At 36.2% G+C, this 21377-nt stretch overlaps 1 protein-coding gene across 1 annotated transcript in view; it reads left to right on the top strand.

Annotated features, from left to right (window-relative positions):
• The window catches only part of COL24A1 (collagen, type XXIV, alpha 1), a 396106-nt gene extending 375044 nt beyond the window's left edge, over window positions 1-21062 (top strand). Inside the window, exons 55-61 of the mRNA XM_010860327.1 lie at window positions 2285-2320; window positions 2421-2447; window positions 8930-8995; window positions 9632-9800; window positions 14563-14672; window positions 17544-17759; window positions 20833-21062. Coding sequence (XP_010858629.1) covers window positions 2285-2320; window positions 2421-2447; window positions 8930-8995; window positions 9632-9800; window positions 14563-14672; window positions 17544-17759; window positions 20833-20979 — 771 coding nt within the window. The 3' untranslated portion in view covers window positions 20980-21062. The remainder of the gene's footprint in view (window positions 1-2284; window positions 2321-2420; window positions 2448-8929; window positions 8996-9631; window positions 9801-14562; window positions 14673-17543; window positions 17760-20832) is intronic.
• Window positions 21063-21377: the final 315 nt, after the last annotated feature.

Below are 21377 nucleotides of genomic sequence, written 5' to 3'. Positions count from 1 at the left end.
AAGCTGAAAATCCAATCTTTTTGGCCACCTAATGCGAAGAGCTGACTCATTTGAAAAGACCCTGATGTTGGGAAAGATTGAGGGAAGGAGGAGAAGGGGACAACAGAGGATAAGATGGTTAGATGGCATTACCGACTCAATGGACATGAGTTTGGGTAAACTCCAGGAGTTGGTGATAGACAGGGAGGCATAGTGTGCTGCGGTTCACGGGGTTGCAAAGAGTTGGATATGACTCAGCAACTGAACTGAACTGAAGACACTTCTAAAGATCCACAGGAATGCATAAGTGGTTAGTTGAAGAGGAGGAAGGTGTCAAGGTGGGTAGAGAGTTTTAAACAAGTATTGGAAGAGGAATGGGGATTAAATAGAAAAGGGAAGGAGGAGCATTCCTGAAATAGTACATGCAAAAGAATGCATGTGTGATAGAACTTGGATGATTCAGAGATCCACAAGTAGTTGGTTATAGATGGAGTGTAGGATGTGTTGAGAAGAGTAAGTGGAAATAAGCTCCAGAAAAAATAAGTTCTTGAAAAGGCAGGGGTGCACACTGACTAAGAACATATACTTTTGTATTTAACTGATAAGAAATTTATACTCATTCACTAAGCAGCAAAAAAACATGGGATGATTTTAATTAAACGATGATATATTTAGATTTCTATTTTATAAGTAGAATGTAGTTAGCATAGTAGAAAGGCAAAAGTCAAGAAGTCAAACTAGTCACATGATCTTAGCTAGGGCTTCTATAACTAATTGCCATGGGCTGCTGCTGCTGAATCACTTCAGTTGTGCCCGACTCTGTGCAACCCCATAGACAGCAGCCCACCAGGCTCCCCCGTCCCTGGGATTCTCCAGGCAAAAATACTGGAGTGTGTTGCCATTTCCTTCTCCAGTGCATGAAAGTGAAAAGTGAAAGTGAAGTCGCTCAGTCATGTCCGACTCTTAGCGACCCCATGGACTGCAGCCTACCAGGCTCCTCCATCCATGGGATTTTCCAGGCAAGAGTGCTAGATGGCTTAAACAACAAACATTATTTTTTATTGTTCTGGAGACTGGGAATCCAAGATCAAGGTGCTAACAGATTCAATGTCTAGTGAGGGTTCTCCACCTGGTTTGCAGATAGTTGCCTTCTTACTACAACCTCACATGTAGAGAAAGATCATCTCTCCATTTTCTCTCTTTATAAGGGCACTGCAATTCATAGAGGCTCCACATGATTTAACTAGCTCCAAAAGACTCCTATCTTTAAATATCATCACATTGGAGACTAGGGCTTCAGTATATGAATGTAGGAGGGGACACAAACATAGTCCATAGTGTGATCAACACTAAACTAAGACATTTACTATAAGGATGGAGTAGTAGTATTTGGGAAAGATTTGGAGGTCAAATCAAGAGTAGTGGGTAACCAAATTATAGTTAGATGTTGAAGGAAAAGATGTCTAAGGATACTGGACTTCCCTCGTGACTCAGACAGTAAAGAATCTGCCTACAATGCAGGAGACCCAGGTTCAATTCCTGGGTTGGGAAGATCCCCTGGAGAAGGGAATGACTACGCACTCCAGGATTCTTGTCTGGAGAATTCCATTGACAGATGAGCCTGGTGGGCTACAGTCCATGGGGTTGCAAAGAGTCAGACATGACTAAACGACTTGAAGTTTCCTTTCTTTTACAATTAGGTGAATGGTAGATAGGAATAACAGGGAAAACATACTTATAATTAACATTTTTAAATTTTACATTTTTCAGTTTAAAATTAATAAATTTGGTTTCTAGTAATATCAACAAAACATGAGATTATATATACAGCTTGTTCATGAATGTGGGTGATAGCTGAATTCAAGAACATCAGTTCAGTTCAGTTCAGTTGCTCAGTCGTGTCTGACTCTTTGCGACCCCATGAATCACAGCATGCCAGGCCTCCCTGTCCATCACCAACTCCCGGAGTTCACTCAGACTCACGTCCATCGAGTCAGTGATGCCATCCAGCCATTTCATCCTCTGTCGTTCCCCTTCTCCTCCTGCCCCCAATCCCTCCCATCATCAGAGTCTTTTCCAATGAGTCAACTCTTCGCATGAGGTGGCCAAAGTACTGGAGTTTCAGCTTTAGCATCATTGCTTCCAAAGAAATCCCAAGACAGCCTCAAAATACGAAAATAACTTTGAATCTTATCACTTGCCTCGTACAAAAAGGCAATGATAGCAGCTGAATCTTAGTAGTTTTGTTTATACCAAATCAAAATTATAATGTATACATACTGTGCTTTGTCTCCATTTCTCCTAGGGTCCACAAGGACCAAGAGGTCAACCAGGGCCTCCAGTGAGTTTATTTACATTTATATCTGTTTACCATTGGTGCTTATGTGCCTGCTTGGTTTGAGATATCTACTAAGTACTTTTTTTTTTTTTTTGTATTATAGGGTCCACCTGGAGCACCAGGCCCAAGAGTAAGTCTTCTTGATTTTGTTCATTTTACCTTAGTATAATTTTTTTAAGCTTCTTCTATTAACTCTCTGTTAAAGGTATCCCTTTTGCCTACCTCTGTTCTTTTTGTTAATCTGATACAGGGTCTTCACAACTCTAATAGAACTTTAAATATGGGCTTCAGGCTTTTTGTCTATAAAATAGGATGGTCTCTCCTACTTTTTTGGATGGATTTGAGTTTTAAATAAGTAAAGTGCTCAGCAGAATGTCTGACATAATTAGTACTCACAAAATAAGAACTCCCTCCATTTTTTCCTGTTTCAGAATCCTAGGTCTCCTTCTTCAAACGTGCTTTTTTGCCAACCAGAGTTCTCCATGTTTTTAAGCTTTACATGAATCCTTCTCAGCGGTTGGTGGCTGTGGAAGCCCTTGGACTTCTCGTGTATCAGTATTTGCTCGTGATTTATTATAACCCCAAACTCACTACTCCTATCTTTGAGGCAATACTTTTGTTGCTTCATTATCAGCTATCATCTCCTGGCCTCAGTGTTTCAGATTGATTTCTGTTACGTGTTGTATCTTTGTTTTCCCACTTCTTACAAGAGGTCTCCTATCTTTAACCTCACCCATGCCCCATTTCTACAGAATTCTGGTCAAATGCAGCAGTCTTTGGTCTGATTTCCTGCCTAACCAAGATTCACTAATGGCTATACAATTCAGACAAATGGCCAGTCCCATGCCTTCCAAGTCTTGCTTACATGCTTCTCTGCTTTGGATCTTTGAAATTTCAGGCTGGTTGATCACTGCAATCCACTCCTGGTGGGTCAGGAACTCTTCATTCCCTTCAGCTTTTCATCAGGACAAGGAAAAACTTTTAAGCAAAGTGCCACAGGAAGATTGTCTCCTTGGAAACAAGAGATCTATTTCTCTAAGATTTTTTTTTAATTATTCCCCCTTTCTGTCTGATGGGGATTGAAACCTTCCCTGGCATGAACATCAGTGCAAATGTCTTTTTAAAAAAAATCTTTACTCTCCACTTCTCTATTCTTCCTTGATTCCTCAATCATCACAATGCATGGGTTAGAAAAACCCTGATCAGTTGCCTTCTCACTTTATAATGACTTTGATATATCATAGGCACCTTCCTAATAAAGAACAAGTTGTAGAAAGATCATACATCATTGGTAAATTAAATGTGTTTTGTGAAAATGTTTACATTGAAGTGCTAGATTTGGGGTCACCATTTCCCTCTCTCACTTGGAAAATATATGTGTTCCTATACAGCCAAAATGAATTAGGACTCATGAGAGATTTTTGCTCTGAGAAAAATGTGGATAAAAATATGTAACTTTGAGGAATTAGTAAGAGTATTGAATGAAAAAATACGTGTGCTATATACTGTGTTGTTACCTTAGCTTTGATTTTATCTCCAAGAAATCAGTGCCAAATCCAATATCATGAAGCATTTCCCATATATTTTTTTCTAAGAGTTTTAGAGTTTTAGCTCTTACCTTTAATTATCTGACTCATTTTGAGTTAATTTTTGTTTATAAGTAAGAGTCTAACCTCATTGGGTTTCATGTGGATATCAAATTTTCCCAGTACGATTTGTTGACAGACTGTTCTTTATAGGGAATGGCCTTGACACCTTTCTCAAAAACTATTTAACCATATGTGTAAGGGTTTATTCCTGCACTCTATTTCATTGGTCTATGTGTCTATGTGTATGCCAGTACCACACTGCTTTGATTATTGTTAAATTTGTAGTAAGTTTTGAAATTGAAGTATGAAACCTCCAACTTTGTTGTCCTTCTTCAAAATTGTTTGGGATATATACTCTCTTTCATAGTTACTAGTACAGTTATCTTTACCAGTGATATTTATTTCTTCATGTGGATTCAAACTTCTGTCTTGTATCCTTTATTTCTGTCCAAAGAACTCCCTTTATTGTTTTTCTAGGAAGGGTTTGCTAGTGATAAGTTACCTCAGCTTTTGTTTATATGGGCATGTCTTAATTTTTCCTTCTTCATGAAGGATAGTTTTACTGGATATAGAATTCTTGGTTAACAGTCTTTTCTTTCAGCACTCCAAAAATGTCATCCTACTGCTTTCTCACCTTTATGGTTTTTGATGAAAAATCCCATCCCTTGGATATGATGAGTCTCTTCTCACTGCATTTAAGATTCCCTATTTTTAACTTTCAACAGTTTGATTATGAGATATCTAAGGGAATTCATTGAGCTTCTTTGATGCAGAGATTAATATTTTTCATCAAATTTGGGATATTTTCAGCGATTATTTCTGGAAATATTCTTTCTGCCCCCTTTTTTCTGAGACTCCTATCATGCATACATTGGTATGTTTTATGGTGTCTGTAGGTCTATGAGTCTATTCATTTTCTGAGTTAATTCTTCTTTTTACTCCTCTGACTGGATAATCTCAATAAACTGTTTTCAAGCTCACTGATTCTTTGTTGTGTACTGAAATCTACAGTTGAGCCTCTCAAGTAAATTTTGATTTCAGGTACTGAATTTTAATTTTCAACTGCAAAATTTATACTTGGTTCTTTTCTATAATTTCTCTTTACATTTTTTATTTGGTAAGACATTTTTTCATGCTTTAGTTCTGTAGACATGATTTCCCTTAGTTCTTTGAATATATCTAAAATAGCTAATCAAAGTTTTGTCTACTACATTCAACATGTGCGCTTCCACAGGGACAATTTCCATTGATTGCTTGATTTTTTCCCATGTATAGGAGTCACACTTTAATGTTACTTAGCATGGCTTGTCAATTTTTTTTGAAAACTGAACATTTTAAATAATATAGAGTGGCATCTCTGAAAGTCAAATTATTCACCCCAACCTTAGTGTTTAGTGTTGTTATTTGTTGTTTTTGTTATTTAGTGACTTTTCCTAATAAAGTCTGTGTTCTTTGACATATGGGAACACTAAAGTCTCTACTCAGTTAGTTTAGTGGTCAACTAAGGGTTGAAGAGAGGTTTCCTTAAATGCCAGAACTAATGTTTCCCAGTTTGGGCCAAGGGTCTCTGTGAGCATGTTGGAGCATCCCTTCAGTTCTCAGCCAGGCAACTGACAACTGTACCCAAGTCTTAACTGCATATTTTCACAGAGCCTGAAGATGAGCCAGAGGAGACAGCTTAAGACCTTCTTGTGTTTTTCTGATCATGTGCCCAGCCCTATGCATTTCCAGGAATATGTCACACCAGAGCATTTCAGAATTTCTAAGGACATCTTACTCCCTGATTTTTGCCTGTTTGCCCCAACTGTTTTCTAATGTTTCTAGCAGCCACAAAGTTAAACTATTCCATCTAAATTTTTTAAAATGTTCCTCAGGAGAGACTTTCTGCACTGAGTGAGCTTTGAGTCAGGTAAAATAAAGACAGCCTTGCAAGTGGTATGTTTAAGGGAACCCACCAGACAGGTCAAATAACAACATTTCACTGGAAAGGAGGCTTTGAAGCAACTCTCAGCCCCATTCTGCTCCCTCCTGTGGTTTCCAGGCTTCTTGTTTTCACTGCAATTGCAGGCTGTTGGTTTTTAAAGCTACCACAGAGCTGGAAAGAGAGGCATGGGAATAGGGCAAATTAAAGCTTTACAGAGCTCACTGCCCTTCCTAAAATTCAGCTATTTTTCTGAAGTGAATGCTCCCCAGATTTACAGCAAGCATTTTGTTAATTTCTGTAATTCTGAAATACTTCATTCTGACATTCTTTTTTCCAGTTTTCTCATTGCTTTTATAGAAGAGAGAATTCTGGGAGGTCATTATTCCACCATTTTTCCTGTCTCCTAAGTCTCTGATCTTTAGCACACATTTTTAAAATATTCTGTGTGATGAAATGGAAGAGCATATAGATCAGTTCTGTTGCATTGAAGTACAGTGGTTGACTCAAAAGTGCTTGTGGAATTCAGTTGCAAGCTGAAGTAGCTGCTTTTTTCATGGAACACCATTTTTACTTGTCAGAATGACAGTTGTTTAAACATGAGTATTTGGCAGATATTTTCTTGAAAATGAATTAAGTGAGCCTGTCATTTTAAGGAGAACAACTGACAACTTGATACCAATAGTAAATTTCAAGCTTTCAAGCAACAGTAACAAGTGAAAGCTTGTATCTATTACAAGTTTGACAACTTCCCAATAGTTGTGTTTTTCTGATGGGACTGGTGATGTTAATGAATGTAATCTTTTGATACAACATAATGAAACTTGTATTTGGAAGGACTGCATTATTTCATTAACCATTTTCCAAATAATTGAATCATGAATTTTTTTAAAAATCATGATTTTTAACAAAGTAGGTAAGTGATTTTTTTTAGAATCCATCTTTTAAGTTTGATAGATTAATAGATTTTAATACAGTATAAAATTTATAGGTAAGTTTTCAGACTTCACATTTCACACATTTCACACTTAATTAACTCCCACTTGTCAAGTTGTGGTATAATATCAAAGAAGAATATCCACAATTATTTGAAAAGGCTACTAAAATATTTTCTTGCCAACTGCATATCTTCTTTAAGGCCAGATTTTCTTCATATAGTTCATATAGTTCTTATATAGTTCAGCTAAAATAACATTTTAATAGATTGAAAATAGAAGCAAATGTGAGAATCTAGCTATTTCCTGTTAATTCAGACATTAAAGAGAATACATAAGTTATAAAACAGTGCCACTCTTCTTACAAATTTTTTAGTTTTCAAAAGTTAATTTTTCATTAAAAATATTTATATTAACATGTAGTAGCTTTATTTAAAGGTAATTAACACAGTTTTAAATTTTATATTTTAATTCATACTATGGTAAATATTATAAGTTATAATATATATATTATATAATATATATATAATATAATATAATATAATAAGTTAAATATTATAAGTTATAATATAATTATAAGTTATATAATATTATAAGTTATAATATAAAAGTTATAATTCACATAAATAAAAGTTCTTTAAAGCCCTTTATATTTATTTATTTAAAAGTACAACAGGGTCCTGAGTCAGAAGACCCTGAGAACTGCTTATTGCTAGTTTTTCTATGATCAAAGCTCTAATGACAAATAAAGGTGGCTGTTGTTTCCTACTTAATTCAATTGCCCATATTTAGTGCCAATATTTTGTTGTGACCCATGTCCAAAATCTGCCAATTCTCACAAACATGGTCAGAATTAACTTGCACAGAATTTTTAATGCTAAAGCCTTTCTTCTTGAGTAGGCCATGCTTCTCTATCTCCAGGCCTTTGTGCTGGCACCTCTGCCTAGAAAACTCTCCCACCCAATCTCCTAACAATTCATATTTATTCTTCAGATCTCAGTTCAAATATCACTACCTCCAGGAAGCCTATGCAGATCTATTCCTTCCAAGTCTCTTATATCCTCCAAATTTGATTAAATAAGACTCCATTATTTCTCTTATAGGTCCATGCACTTTTCTTTAATAGCACATATCCCAATTTGTAAATGTGTTATTTTTTAGATTATGTGATTGGTGCCTTTATTGACTTCTAAACTTTAGCTCTACAAGGGCAAGGTTGTTTTGTTTTGTATTATTTGCTTACCATTTTATCCTCAAGATGTGTTTGGCAGCATACATATGCAGAATGAGTCAAATATTTTCCAACATGAAAACCACATGTTGAGGCAAGGATGAGTATATTTTGTTGATTGTCCCATCATTTTAAATAGTTTCCAAAATATCAACCATGAGTTATGGGAGATGTTGAAAAGAGTTTCTATTATATGGACTTGCAAGTAAAAAGATAGCTCAGCAGTACAATCATTCTGAAAGAAATCAGATGCTTGATTTGCTCACACATATGCCATTTCATAGAATTTTCTCCCAACTTATGCTTCTTAGTTTCCAAGCTTTTTAAAAATTAAAATACAAAAAGACTTTTTACTAATGGTTATTCTGGGTCTTTCTCTAAAAATATCTTTTAATAAATTCTGGAGGAGATTATATTCATGTTGTATTATTTCTTTTGGGACTAATGACACATTTTCCAACTTCAGAAATTGTTTTTAAGACCGCAGAAGTATCAGATTAAACTAATGTGGTGACTACCTCAGGATAGTAATATTTTATTCTATTTTTCTTCCAAGAATGTAACTGTTAAAAATTACTACAGTTATTTATTCTTCACTTTACAATTTATTAACGGAGGGGATCATATTTCATTCTTCTTCCATGTAATTAACTTTTGTGTGTGTTTTCAGGCAGTAGAGACAAGTAGTTTTTCATTTGCGAACTCTGGACTTTGGTCCTGTTTTAATTAGGAGACTTGAAATTTGGATGAAGGCAGCATATTGTCCTTTCAGATAGCTAGGCAATATTTGTGAGATCAGTCTAACCATAAGAGTTACAAACCCCTTTCAGATAATAAGTCTAGTATGCTTTAACAGCAGTGCTTTCAGAATTTATAGCCTTTAGAGCACTCAGTGTTGATCTTATTGCTAATCTCAAATGGTTTTGTTTTACACAGAAACAAATGGATATCAATGCTGCTATTCAAGCCTTGATTGAATCACATACTGCCCTACAGATGGAGGTAATATATCTGCCTTTATTTACACTGGCACACTCAATCTACAAAGTAAACAGAAATATTTTTTCAAAGGCCAAAATGTGACTTTATCTCAAGGCCTGTATTTACAAGAGATTAAAAGTAATGAAACCATTTTTAAGGACAAAGAAAACAATTTTAATAAATAGAAATACATCCATAAGATTTTTAAGGAAAACATTTAAAACAAAAATATTGTCAAAGGATTTTCAAAATAAGAATTTGGTATTACGGAAGAAAATAGTTAAATGAAGTTAGTCATTTCTTAAAACGGCGTCTATCTATCATCACTATTCATTTTTTTAAGCTCTATTTATTCCTTGTATATAGGTTTTTTTTTTTTAAATTATGCTATAGGGATAGTAATTGTTAAGTTTTATGTCAGCTTGAAAAGTAGACTTTTGAGTGTGAATTTAACCTCTTGTTGGGATCAAGATTAACAAAACACAAATATGCTTATAGTTAAATATAAACTGTTCTTTATATCCTACTCTCAACTCACTGCACACAATAGGAGTACACTTTTCTTCTGTCTTGATCTTTGTTGATCACTTGGGTTACCTACTGGTAATGACTACTCTATGCTTCTTTGCTAATATGATTTTCATGATGACTTGGCAGAGCTACCAGAATACTGAAGTGACTTTAATTGACCACAGTGCAGAGATCTTCAAAACCTTGAACTATCTTGGCAATTTACTACACACCATCAAGCATCCTCTTGGCACACGAGATAATCCAGCACAAATCTGCAAAGATTTGCTTAACTGTGAACACAAAGTATCAGACGGTAAGTTATTGGTTTCGTTAAACTGTGATATTTCATTTCATCATTTCAGTGTGTTTGAGACTTCGAGTGTGTTTATGCCAAATCTTATGATTTTTGATAAAACCCTGGCAGAGGCATTTTAAGGTCATCAAGAACCTTACTTCTTAAGGTAAATGTGATTTCTGATATCAAAGTATCCTTTTTTTAAGGGTTTGCTTTATAAAGATCTTCTACTACAAAATCTGACATATCCCCAGATTTTCTTACCCCATCTATGTCACTCGCGTATACTCTGTGCTTGGAATACATGTTAAAAATAAAAAATAGGAAAGGTTAACTTTTGAACTAACAGACAATATTATCTGTCAGGACCACCAGAGTTGGCAACATGAAGAAAGAGATCATAGTTCCCCCCTCTACTACACTCCCTAAAATTAATTTTTACATAAAATGGGATTTAAATGCCTCATTTTGGAATCTGACTGTAAAGATGGAGGCTTGTCATGCTTGGAATCATCTCGTCCTCACATTGATACCTCAAAATCCATTAGCCAGAGTTGCAAAAATAGAGTCATCAAGCAAAAGGTTTAAAGCAAATGGAGGAGCCATTACTATCTGATGATCAACAGAGAAACCCTGTCTGCTACAATATGTCATTTAATTTTAATTTTGATGGGGTCTATATAGTCAGCTATACAATCAATATGAGTAGTTATTTTCGGTAAAAACTCTAGTCCTAACATACAATGATATATATGCTGATTTGAAAATAAGTTACTTAATTCTGTAGGATGGACAGTAGTGCATATTTTATTTTTTATACACATGTGTTTACATACAAATATACATGTATAAATACATATTTTTCCAAAAGCATCTTCCATTCTAGAAGTATAGCAAACATATTTGTTTTATTTATATTAATAAAATGCTAACCTCTATAGATGTTTCCTGCCTTAGATTATCACAAAAACAAATATTTCTAGTTATAGCTGCCCATCATAATCAAATTTGACTCTTTCCTATATTTGAGGGTATAAAAATGTAATTCTATAGAACTGAAAGGAACAAAGACATTATAGGGCATACCAATTACTAAAATCTAATTCAAGGTCTGCCTTCCTCATAGGAGAAATAGCTAAGTTGTGTGGCTTGCAAGGTATCAGGAAAGTATTTATGCCCAAAAATACTTTCATCACTAGGAGACTGTAAGTGCAGTAGAAAAACACAAAACAACAGGGAATGGGGGATATGATAGAAAGTAGGGTTGAGGGTGAAGTTTTAAATAGAGTAGGTAGATAAATCATCTCTGAGAAAGTGACCTTTAGGCAATATCAGGAGGAGGTAAGGGAAGAAGCCACAGGAAATCTGGGAGAAAGAGCTTTCCAGGAAGAAAGAACAAATGCAAAGACCCTGAACCTGTGTTTAGCATGTCCTATTAGCAAGAAGGTTCAGGTGACTGGAAGAGGTTCATAAGGAGAGGAATGGTAGGAAATGAAATCAGAAAGATGTCAAGAAACCAGATTATATAGGATATTATAGGCTAATCAAAAGACTCCTGCTCTTACTCTGAATAGAATGGAAAGATTTAGAAGAGTTAGAGCAAAGGACTGACAAGACTTGACTTAAATTTTGAAAATGTTACTCTTGGTGATGTATTGCAAATATAATGAGGGCAGGGTAGAAGGAGCCATTGAGAAAGCTACAAAATTAATCCAATAAGGGATGATGATGTTTTGGACTAGAGTTAGTGGTGGGAAAGTGGTAAGAAATGGTTATATCTTTGGATAAGCTTTAAGGTAGAGCCAACAGGTTTTTTTGTTGATAATTCAGATATGGATTTTGAGAGAAACAGAATGGTAAAGAATGACGCTAAGAGTTTTGACTAAAGGACTAGAAGAGTGGAATTGCTGTCTATACAGATAGAGAGGCAAGTTTGGAATCAAGATGAGGAATTCAGTTTTGGATGTGTTTGAGATGTCTGTTAGACATTCAAGGAAGTATGTCAAGTAAATAGTTGGCTATTCAGGAGAGAGGTCAGGAGAGAGGCCCTGGTTATGGATAAAATATATAAAGTAATTTGCATATAAATAGCATCTGGTGCCCTGAAACTCTCTAGGACTACCTAAAGAGTAGATTTTTTAAAAGTTCTAAAAGCTGTGCCTTAGAACTCTTCCATGTTTAGAGATCAGGGAGTTGAGGAGGAACTAGCAAAGAAAGCTAAAAAGAAGCTATCACTGAGATAGGAGAAAAAGTAGATGAATGTGAAGAAAATGTTTGCCTGAAGAGGCAGGGATCTACTTGGCCAATGTCAAGTTAGGTGAGGACTGAAAAAGGCTACTAGATTTAGTAATGGGACGTTCTTTGATGCTCTTTGCAAGAGCAGTTTAGAAGAATGGTAGCAGTTAAAACTGTATCAGGTTTTAAGAGAAAATGGTGGAGCTGGAGAGTTTCCACTCTCAGTTATGAAGCAGGTAATTCAATTTGCCTAACTAAATTTTTAAAAAGTTAAAAAACATAAAATACTGACAAAGTAGTAAGGATTTTGAAGAACACAGCACAAATGGGCACACACTTACAGCTGTTTTTGCCCTGGGTGCATCCAGCAACGGAGTAGTGCAATAGGAGATCAAAGGCTGGAATCCGAAGCCCACAAATAGTGGGGATTCAGGCTTTCAAAGGGCTATACTCTGGGAGTAAAAATGATGGGATCAAAGAATTACTGGAGTCAGGACACTAGAGGGAATGAGCCAAAATGAGAAGAGAGGTGAAATCATGGAGGAGATCTAGCTGTAGGTAATAAACCTAAAAAAAGACTAGGGCATGGCCTTGGGAGTTAATGATGAAAGGAAACAGAACAGGAGAAGGGCACAAAAAAATTGGTGGGAAAGAGTTGGAGGAACTGAGTAGAGGTCAGAATATTACAGATATCAACCACATGGATGTAAAATCACCACGAATTAGGTTATAAAGAGCTAGCCAAAAGCTAAAATCAAAGAAATAAAGCTGATGATGGCAACAGGAACAGGTGACAGGCGATAGAGTGCGATGACAACAACTTTACCACGGAGTGTTCTCAGACTGAAAGCAGGGATGATGGTCTGTAAGTGGCAACAAGGAGCAAGAAAGGCCCCTTCCTGACTCAGGCACAATGCTATAGAGGCTGTGGCAGAAAGGGCTCGCATGGAAGCAGTGTTCTCAGGAGAGAGCCAATTTTGAGTTCAAGCATTTAGGCCTACAAAAGATGTATTATGGTATAATGCTTATATCCAAAAAAAAAAAAAATGAAGCCCCCTACCAATTCACCAGTGAACAACAATGCCTGAGTTCAAAGCACTCCAACCCATATAAGAATGAGCTCTTGCTTGATGGAAAACCTTTTATAAAGCTTATATGTTTGCTCACATAGTAGAGGAAACTATTTCTTGAATGAGAGGAGATGATGAGTCAAGATATATGTCTGCCTCACTAGTTAAGACTGTAAGCCTGCATCAGATCCTGGTTTTTAAAAAGCCAGCTGTAATTTCTACAAACTACAAAATGTCCAACATTCTGAGGAAATCGGGGCGGGGTGGGAAATGGGATACAGAGGTGATATTAGGACTTTTTCACCCTTTTCTTCCATATTTCAGTATAGATCAGTGATTCTCCAAATATCATCCATGAACCAGAATTAGATGCAGATTCTCAAGCCCCATCCCAAATGTAATGATTTAGTAACTCTAGGGGTGGGGCCCAGCTCTTTTAACAGCGTCACCAGTCTGAAAACCACTGCAATAGAGATAGTCCCCTAGTCTTGGAAGCAACAATTCAAGTTTTCATTTTGTAGGATTAGAAGAATAGTAGAGGGGGAATGGTCGAGGATGTGTGTAAATCTACAATGACAGACCAGGGCAAGCCCAGAATGAGCAAGAGAAAATCTTTGCTATGGGAAAAAAAATGAAACAAACAAGGGTTTTCTACCTATTATAGAAAATGGCCTTTAACAAATACTATTTGTTTTGTCTTGCCTTTTTAATGCAAGAAGGCAGGGCCATCTCATTCAAAAATTCCTACTCTTTGCATTTAGAATAAGGTGCTGTTTGAATATTCTGAGCCTGTTATTCCAGAATTAAGATGCTACCCCAGTACTTTTCAGTTTGAATATGTCCTAAAGTCCAACTTTATGCCCCATTTGATTCTCCTGGCCACTCAATGGATGCAAAGGTTGGCAGGCTTACACTAGCTATAGAGACTTCAGTCTTTTCCACTCACAAATCTGAAAAGAAAGCACAAAAATAACCATTTAATTGTACACTTTTCTTCTGGAAACAAAAATGGTTATTCTTTTTAATTATCAATTAAACAAAGATATATTTTTCCTCAGGGAGACTAAAGAGGTTTCTATTTTTAAAATATATATATTCATTTTTAAGCTCTGTAAGGACATAGAACAAAAATACACACCTATCCTACATTAATTTCAGCTTCTCTATTAACTTTGTAGACAATTCACTTAAGTTGCTGAGTTCATTTTATCTATAGCATGAAGTAACAGATATAGCCATTCAATTATTTTTTATTAAAATTATGAAATGGCCTTAAATTGATAGGTATGTGAAAAATATAGTATTTTCACTATCAGTTTAACATAATGCTTGCAGCTTTTACTTTTTCACTAAATGTATTGATTTAAATGTATGATCTTCATAAACTTCTAAGTTTTTTAAGTATGATACTTTTTAAGGATTGTTCAGAAATATTTTAGCATGTCATTTAAATGTTTTTGTTTCACAATAAACAGGAAAATACTGGATTGATCCAAATCTTGGATGCCCTTCAGATGCCATTGAGGTTTTCTGCAATTTCAGTGCTGGTGGTCAGACATGTTTATCTCCTATCTCTGTGACAAAGGTAAATTCTGAATTTGGCATATATACTGGTACTTGCCCACTATCAGTAAATAGTGATTTTTTAAAAATCTTCCACTTTAAATAATTATGAATTTTATGAGTAGAAGCAAGATATTCTCTACCATATATGAGAAAGAAACTTTTTGGTTTTTAAAACTAATCCTGTTAATTCTTGACATTTTGATTACGTATTTTTATGACTGGCTTAGTTTGGCTTACTCTACTGACTATGCTTTTTAAATCCCTTTTAAAAATGTAAAACATATGTTTTTATGCTCATGCATTCATTAGAAAATTCCCAAACAGCTGCAGTGCTTGTATTCAGTAATCAGTTACCTAAAGTTTTTACTGAAAATGACATCATCATCATTAAAAGAAGAATTCTGCCACAAAACTTGCTATTTTTGGTGATTGGGAACAAAAATAACCTCCCTGAAATATCCACTGGGTAGTATTTAAAACATCTTATACGTATAATTATATAAACTAAATGTTTAGAATGAACAAAAGTTAGTTTGGTATAACACTGGGTATTGTAACAAGCATTTCTCAATCCTAAAGCTTAGTTCTACCCATAACATATATCAAAAAAAACAAAACTGCATTTTTTTCTTTTTCTGGTTTTCCCAAGAACTAATTTTTCGTTGACAAAGAACTGATACATGGACCTACTGTGTGTTTTTTCCACCATAAGAAGGCAGAAGCTAAAAAGTACAGTGTGTCAGTCTCTCCAACTGCTTAGAACTAGACTGTCGTCTTCTCCTGAAATGCTCCCCCTCATTAACCGGGGTGTTTCATCCACTCATCTCATTAGGCATTCACCACTGTTGCCCAAAGCAGAACAGGGGAGGACTCTTCTATTCCTGTGGAGTCTGTGTAATGCTAATGAGGAGCAGTAAGATCACCTTGCTTCCAAACAACCCACATATTCACCCTCATGCCCCTGGGTTTCAAAGAAGAATCAGTGAAGGAGCCATATTCCAGTTCTTTCCTTGGCTGAATCACTTCCCCCATTTCTCCCATCCATAAATTGAACCTGAGAAAGACTGCACGGGTAATGGAAAGAATAGTAGACTTGGAATCAGGGACCTGGATTCTAATTTCTGTTCCTCTGAAAACCTGGGAAATGATACTGTGAACCACCAGAAAGCCCACTCCTTGCCAGGCACTGTGCTCACTAAATGACACTTGACAACTCACACCCTTGTAACAATCCTGTATTGGGGTTACACCCAAACTTGCCAATAAGGAAACTGGGCTTAGAAAGGCTCCATATTTCACAGGTTTGTAGTTCTCATTTGCAAAATCAAAGAATGTGAACTGCTTCCGCTCTAATGCTCCTCATGATGATCCTTCCATGTTTTCATCCTTATGCCTCACCCCCCAACCTTTGCCTTTCTTCTCATTCCCTACAGTTTTTTGCTGCTGTTCTATTACCTTATAACTGATATTCTGATTTGGTGACTGGAGATTAGTATAAACTCCTCAGTAGGAACCACTTCTATTCATTTGTTATGACCATACCTCTGTTTAAATAATGTTAAAATGATGATGATATCTAAAGCTACAGAAAAATCTGCTTCCTTGTCCAAATCTAGACACTTCTTGCTCCAGTACTACCCTACATTGTTCACTTTATTAGTTAGTATTTGTTCATGCATTCATTCATGCAATAAACAGCTATCAACAACTAACTGTATGACCAAAACTGCATTGCTGCTACTGCTGCTGCTAAGTCACTTCAGTTGTGTCTGACTCTGTGGGACCCCATAGACAGCAGCCCACCAGGCTCCCCCATCCCTGGGATTCTCCAGGCAAGAACATTGGAGTGGGTTGCCATTTCCTTCTCCAAGGCATGAAAGTGAAAAGTGAAAGTGAAGTCACCCAGTCGTGTCCAACTCTTAGCAACCCCATGGACTGCAGCCCACCAGGCTCCTCCATCCATGGGATTTTCCAGGCAAGAGTACTGGAGTGGGGCGCCATCGCAGGGGTTGGCTAACACAAAGATTAAGATTCTTTGTCTTTAAAGGCTCCATAATTAAAATAATTCAACCAATTAATTATCACAACTTTTAATTTATCATTGGAAACTAAAAAAATAAATCTTCAAATGAAAGCACAGACAGAATTTCAGATTTTTATGAAAGAAATTTTAAGCAATAATCCACAACAAATTATTAATACACCTTAAATGACATTATGCAAACTATTTTTTTTTTAGTCATATTTAGTTGCCTAGTGGGAGAAGGCAATGGCACCCCACTCCAGTACTCTTGCCTGGAAAATCCCATGGGTGGAGAAGCCTGGTAGGCTGCAGTCCATGGAGTTGCTAAGGGTCGGACAGGACTAAGCGACTTCACTTTCACTTTTCACTTTCATGCATTGGAGAAGGAAATGGTAACCCACTCCAGTGTTCTTGCCTGGAGAATCCCAGGGACAGAGGAGCCTGATGGGCTGCTGTCTGTGGGGTCACACAGAGTTGGACACGACTGAAGAGACTTAGCAGCAGCAGCAGTTGCCTAGTGATATGCTAAAGCCAGCTCATACTGCTCAGGAGAGCCTATTTATTGTTAAGATCTCTTGTGAATTTCATATTAAGTGACACCACCTTGATAGCCTAAAACCAGCCATGGTAGAAGTATTTACAACTATGGAAATTCAGAAATTGCTATAAATCGGGGGTGCCCTCCTGCCCCACCCCTGCAAGGGCCAGTGGTTAAGCATTTACCAGTACACCACTGACTGGCACTTAAATGTCCTAAAAAGTAGCTTTCTCAAGACTGCCTTTTGAGGGCTTTCTTCAAGTTTCTCCAAACTATAAATTTTTCAGTTGCCATATCTTATAACTTGCATATTGTTTCAATGACATTAGTTGGAGTTTGGAATCGGGAAAGTCCAGATGAACTTCCTTCATTTACTGAGCTCAGAAGCCACCCATATCATCACCATTCATTGTCTAAACACTCCAGTGTGGACAAGTCCTCAGACAAGTGGCTCAGGATTGACTCTTGGTTTCAAGGGATGGAATGGTCAGATTTTTGAAGAAAACACTCTACTTGAACCTAAAGTGCTTTCAAATGACTGCAAGGTAAGGGAATGGCATGTTTAGAATTATTCAATATAACTAACTTAAAATTGATGACTATATATAATTAACATAAGAGTAAAACTGTATAATTAATATGAGAGTAAAACATTGTAAATTGCAGCTACAGAAGAATAAGTTTTAATGTGCCTAATGTGTAATAACCATACATTTTTCATAATCAATTATTCATTTATATCAATTTTTGTCACACCCATTGATCATCGATGAAGTTTTATATGCAAAACAGGTGTCATTAATGTATTAATTTTTATTCCCCATATGAAATAATTATAGATGATAGCAGACGGAGCATAAGGGCCTATAGACAAATGTTTTCTTTTGTATATTTTTACTACTGTGATTCTGCATCTCATTACTTGATGAAAAACAGGTTATAGAGTCCAGTCAGGTTTATTTCATATTTTGTCAGTCCCCATACCTGATGCCAAATAATGGGCAAAATGGCAGTTTGACTCTACAAATCAATATCTGAATCATAGCCCATTTTTCCTATTAAAATTAAATACTAATGAAGAGTTTATAATATTAAAACATTGCATTGTAGAGCAGGTGTTGGCAAACTACAATCCACAGAATAAATCTAGCCCAGCATTCACTTTACTAAATATATGTTACTGAAACACAGCCACACTCATTCATCTCTTTATTATCTAGGGCTGTTATCACACTGAGTCAAGTATATGAGTCAAGAGTCAAGTGTATATGGCAGAGTCAAGTATATATGACCCACAAAACCTGGAGTTTGCTGACCCCTATTATAGTTATCCACTTACATATCATTAACTTCTTTAAGGAGCTTAGTCTCCTGCTCTTATGTATCATGAAGCCCATGATTTAAAATGTCTTATATTTAGAGTATTTTAGTTTTTCATAACTAGAGTGCTTTACTTTTTCACATTTCACTTTCAGATAAACTACACTTGCATATTTGAAAAATCATAAAACAAATAGTCAGAAATATATGGCTCACTCTCTGTAGGTGAAGAAATCAGCATTACCAACAAAATTAACTTTCACAATTTTGTCCAGAAACTTTTGGTGACTCATTACTATTTCTGACACACAATCAAAACTTACCAGCAGTTAGAAGGAGAAGGCAATGGCACCCCACTCCAGTACTCTTGCCTGGAAAGTCCCATGGACGGAGGAGCCTGGTGGGCTGTAGTCCATGGGGTCGCTGAGGGTCGGACACGACTGAGCGACTTCACTTTCACTTTTCACTTTCATGCATTGGAGAAGGAAATGGCAACCCACTCCAGTGTTCTTGCCTAGAGAATCCCAGGGACGGGGGAGCCTGGTGGGCTGCGGTCTATGGGTCGCACAGAGTCAGACACGACTGAAGCAACTTAGCAGCAGCAGCAGCAGTTAGAATAGTCAGGCTCCAATCTATTTTTCAAGCTTGGGCTTTCACTGACTGTGTACCCTGAACTCTGGTCAAACTGATCTATTTATAATAATATCAACAACAATTCCTACTTCTAATTATTGGGGACTTATTAGATGACAGGTACTATGTATTACATACATTATTTAATTATAACAGCTCTATAAAGAAGTTACTATTAGTATCATTTTATAGGTAAGAAAAACTGAAGGCACAGAGGTTAAGTAACTTGTTCAAGGTACAGCAGAGCAAGAAATCAACCCTAAGTGTGTACAGTTCCAAAGTCAATGCCACACTATATTACCAGGGACTTCTAACGGAAAGCTCACTTAATCCTCACTAATTCACATTTTCTATGTGGGAATACCTATACCTGGGTGTCTATCAAAATCTGTGCACTTAAACCCCATGCTAGGCTTATTTTCACAACCACCTTCTACCTTTGCAACTGTTTTGCTTTTTTCTATTCATGTCATTCCCCTTCTCTGAAATGCTGTTCTCTACTCCTCTAACCAAGTGGAAATTGTAGGCATACTTCAAGGCCTATCTTCAATTCTGAATATACAAGGCTTTACCCTGACTCTTCTAGTTGGAAATGAAGAACTCAGCATTCACTCTTTATATTCGTTATGATGCATGTCATACATGGCCTTATATTACGGCTGTTTGTTTCACTTCTCCCTGACTAAATTTATAAGCTGCAAGAACTCAGAAGCCAGAATTTACTCATCTTCGTATTTCTCAAGAACTGTAAGAAACTGGAGGATTACATTTTATTCAACTGTGCCAAAAATACCTAGTCTTCAACAAATATTGTTTGAGACTTAATGAAGTTACAGAGAATTCCAGCCTAGTTATTACCCCAAGGTTATGACTTTGGCCATTTATTTTCTGAGAGCTTCTATTGCCTTAACTTAAAATGGAATTGATAGCTTCAATAATCTCCAAAGTTCCTTCAAATTCTAAAATTTATACCATGATAATTCTGTGAATGAGTAAATGAATAAACCTCTGTATAAAAATCTTCACAAAGCTAGTTAACTGTTTCTCTATTTTGTCTTCCTGAACCTTAATCAGAGCATAGTTTTTATTTTATAATAGAATTTACCCTCCAAAAAAAGAGCATACAGTAATAAAAGGAAACAGAAAGGCCTAGAAAGAAAGGAGGAATGAAACTATATAAACAGTAACCACAGAATAGAAAAAAAGAAACCTAACAGACAATTCAACATAATTATAATTTACTTGTACTGAAGGGATTCTGCATATTTCCTGCCTAGAGTACAGAGACAGTAAGCAGGCTCATTCCCTCTCATCCAAGACAAGTTTCCATCCTGAAGCATCAGTCCCAAATAAAGGAAAACAAAATGGTTATTACTCACATTAGACGCAGGCATATCTGGTCCAATGATCCACAGACAACAGAAACAGGAAGCCTCAAGAAAAATCAGAATATACAATGCCATCTAGAAAATGGAATAAGCATATATTTTCAGTTATTCATAGTAACTGTTACCCATTCATTGAGCACTTACTCTGTGCCTGGCATTATTCTAGGCACTTTCTATTCATTATTTCTAATCCTTAAATCTACACTGTCTATGAAAAGACATTGTCTGCTGCTAATGGAAAAATTACAGATCGAAGCATTTTGTTCTTATTTTTCAGATTCAAGATGGCAGCTGGCATAAGGCAAAATTCCTTTTTCACACCCAGGACCCTAGTCAACTTCCAGTAATAGAAGTACAAAAACTTCCTCATCTCAAAACCGAACGGAAGTACTACATTGAAAGCAGTTCCGTATGCTTTCTCTAAGGTCTCTGAATTAGTTCAGAATGCATGCTGTTGGCCAGGTAATTGTTGCAGAGGGGAAAATATAGACAGAAAGGTACTATTGGATATCATGAAATACATGGAATAAAGCATTGGCTAAATTTTAAAGAATCTCAGGAAGAAAAGACTTCCTCCTAAGAAGGAGACAAGGCATTTTTTAAAGGACTATAACTGATAAAGTATTTAATTCTTTAAAAAATTATATTGATCTGAGCTTTCTTAGAGAATTCCCTAGAACTGAACATTTATAAACATGGAATTCTTCAGGGTATTCTATATTTTTTGACTGTCTGAGAGCAAAGTACCCATTAGACAGCTGGAGATGCAAAGCACTATGGAGCAATACTGGCTAATGCTCCCAAATGTGCAATGCTTCTGTC

Source organism: Bison bison, unplaced genomic scaffold (genome assembly GCF_000754665.1).
Source record: "Bison bison bison isolate TAMUID 2011002044 unplaced genomic scaffold, Bison_UMD1.0 scf7180017864466, whole genome shotgun sequence".
Classification (NCBI taxonomy): Eukaryota; Metazoa; Chordata; class Mammalia; order Artiodactyla; family Bovidae; genus Bison; species Bison bison.
Note: the sequence above shows the minus strand (reverse complement) of the source record. Positions and strands in the feature narration are given on the sequence as shown.